The 2083-nt window shown below is 48.6% G+C and overlaps 1 protein-coding gene across 1 annotated transcript; it reads right to left on the reverse strand.

Annotated features, from left to right (window-relative positions):
• Positions 1-856: 856 nt before the first annotated feature.
• On the reverse strand, positions 857-1488 carry PENARI_c060G06862 (uncharacterized protein; the record flags this gene model as incomplete). The annotated part of the gene is made up of 2 exons (XM_022637541.1): positions 857-1037; positions 1166-1488. The coding sequence occupies 2 exons, from the start codon at positions 1486-1488 to the stop codon at positions 857-859; spliced, it is 504 nt and encodes a 167-aa protein (XP_022482606.1).
• Between the last annotated feature and the right edge of the window lie 595 nt (positions 1489-2083).

Genomic DNA, 2083 nt, shown 5'->3' on the forward strand with positions numbered 1-2083 from the left:
TCAGACACACTGTGAGATGGTATCTGCGACCACTCGGCTCTGGAACACGATCGATGCTCTTCAGAATCGTAGACCGGCGCCCTACTTGCCTGTCTCTGAAGTAATTCACGGAACTTGGCCCGACCAGGATGGCCCGCTGGGGAATTTAGGTCACAATGCCCTACCCGGATTCTCCGCATCGAGTAATTACCCACTTGTTACTCAGCAGGTGCCAGCTCCAACCAACCAGTATGAATCGCTTGTGTGAACCATGACAGATCCAGAGTTTGGAACGGCTTTGGCAGTGGCGGAACTTCATAGTCAATTTCATATAACCACCTCGCAGGTAGATAGCTCAAGGCATAATCTTTAGCAACACCATCGCCATCCCAGGATAACAGTAAAATTGGAAACAAATATATGCATTGATTTATCTTCCCCCATAGTAGAACGAACTTTCACGTAAGAATATAGTTAAATGATCAGACTTTTGCTCCGCCAGTTGGACGGAAGAGAGAATGCTCCAGGGCCGCTAAAGGTGGCTAGCAGCAGGGCGCACATCCCGGGTAGGTCCGGTGTGACTTGAAATGATCGCCAGGGGTTTGAACTCCCGTAAAACCTTAATCGCATGTTTTATCGTATCAGGTTGCGACTTCCAGCCGGCCAGGACAGGAAGGTCATCTTGTCACACCGTATTTCTATCGACGCTTTCTCTTCTGACCTCCCGCAGGGCTGCGGTTATATACAACTTCAAGCGAGAGTCTGCCGAGGTGAAATATAATTGTTCGCAAAGCACAACGGAATAATATACCTCAGCTAACAAGGCTGACATCGGGCTCTAGGGTATAGGCTTAATTCCATCATATTTCGATCTGAATCACTTCTGCGACCGAAGCGATCGTCTAGATGTATCACCCTCAGTAGCATTGTTCTCCCCCTCTTTGGCCCTCATTTCAATAGCCGTCTCCACAACCGCCAACCGACTGCGGATTTCCTCCAGATCACTGCGAATATTTCCAATCCAGCTGTTCTGGTTATTCAATGAATTCTGCATGGACCTGCAAATAATCAGCCTGCATTCTTTCTCGGGTGGGTCGCACGACTGACTTCGTTCGGACATCTAGTCTAAACGTTGTAAGCAAGCATATCACAAAACACCATTCCGGGGGAGCGGATTGACACTCACTCTGCAAGACATTGGAAGGCGATCATATTGCAGTTCTCGGAGAGATCCTGTCCGGGTTGCTCCAGTTCGTCATCTGGTCTCGGGCCCCTACCCCAGGTGTGCAGAAAACTTTCCTGGCCATCATCCGCTGTGATTCCGTTGCGGTGGTTGCCAAAAGAGTCGTCCTCCTGAGAACACTCGTCCTCTGTAGTATCCCCCGCCGCGGATCTGGGCGGAATCCAGATATCCTCAGACCCGGAGGATGACAGGGACAGTGCACGTTGTAATCGTCTCCGAAAGCTTTGTCGTTGATCAGTCAACGGAAGTTTCCGGATTCCACCCATAGTTGAATCAGAGGCCAGGCGAGATAACGAGTTTGCAAGTCGGATGGTACAGAAGAAGTCGCTCAGGGTTTTATAATGAGTTTGTTCTCCAAACCGGAGCTTGTGATCGATGTCTGCAAGGCCCACTATCTTCCGTACTTACTGCAATTGTCGCTTGATTTGGAATACATTCTAGCCAATCAGGCACGAAAGTCATTCAATTTTAGTGGAAAGGACTTCATCGGAAGGTAAAATATTTGCCTCTAAAGTCTGTTTCTTGTTGCATTACTCAGTACCCGATGGGGCCCAGTCTGAAAACTCATTGCTACGTTCATTTCCACATACAGTCATTGTCTTCAAGATATTTAAAAGTACGAAACTGAAGGTTGGTCGTCCTTGTGGCTCTGAATTTGTTCGAACGCTGGGAGTCCCAGGGATTCTGAAATACGGAGTCGATAGTACACAACTCCGACTGACCGAATCGACTGTCTAGAGTGGTCCATGGGTCATGTCACAAGCCTTTCGAAGATTTCTGATGAACCAAGGGTACTATGTCAGCTTTTACCGGGACCTGGAGGGGATTTAGGCTCACCTTTCCCATCCATGCGGAGTTCAA

The sequence above is a fragment of the Penicillium arizonense genome (genome assembly GCF_001773325.1).
Source record: "Penicillium arizonense strain CBS 141311 chromosome Unknown PENARI_contig060, whole genome shotgun sequence".
NCBI classification, from domain to species: domain Eukaryota; kingdom Fungi; phylum Ascomycota; class Eurotiomycetes; order Eurotiales; family Aspergillaceae; genus Penicillium; species Penicillium arizonense.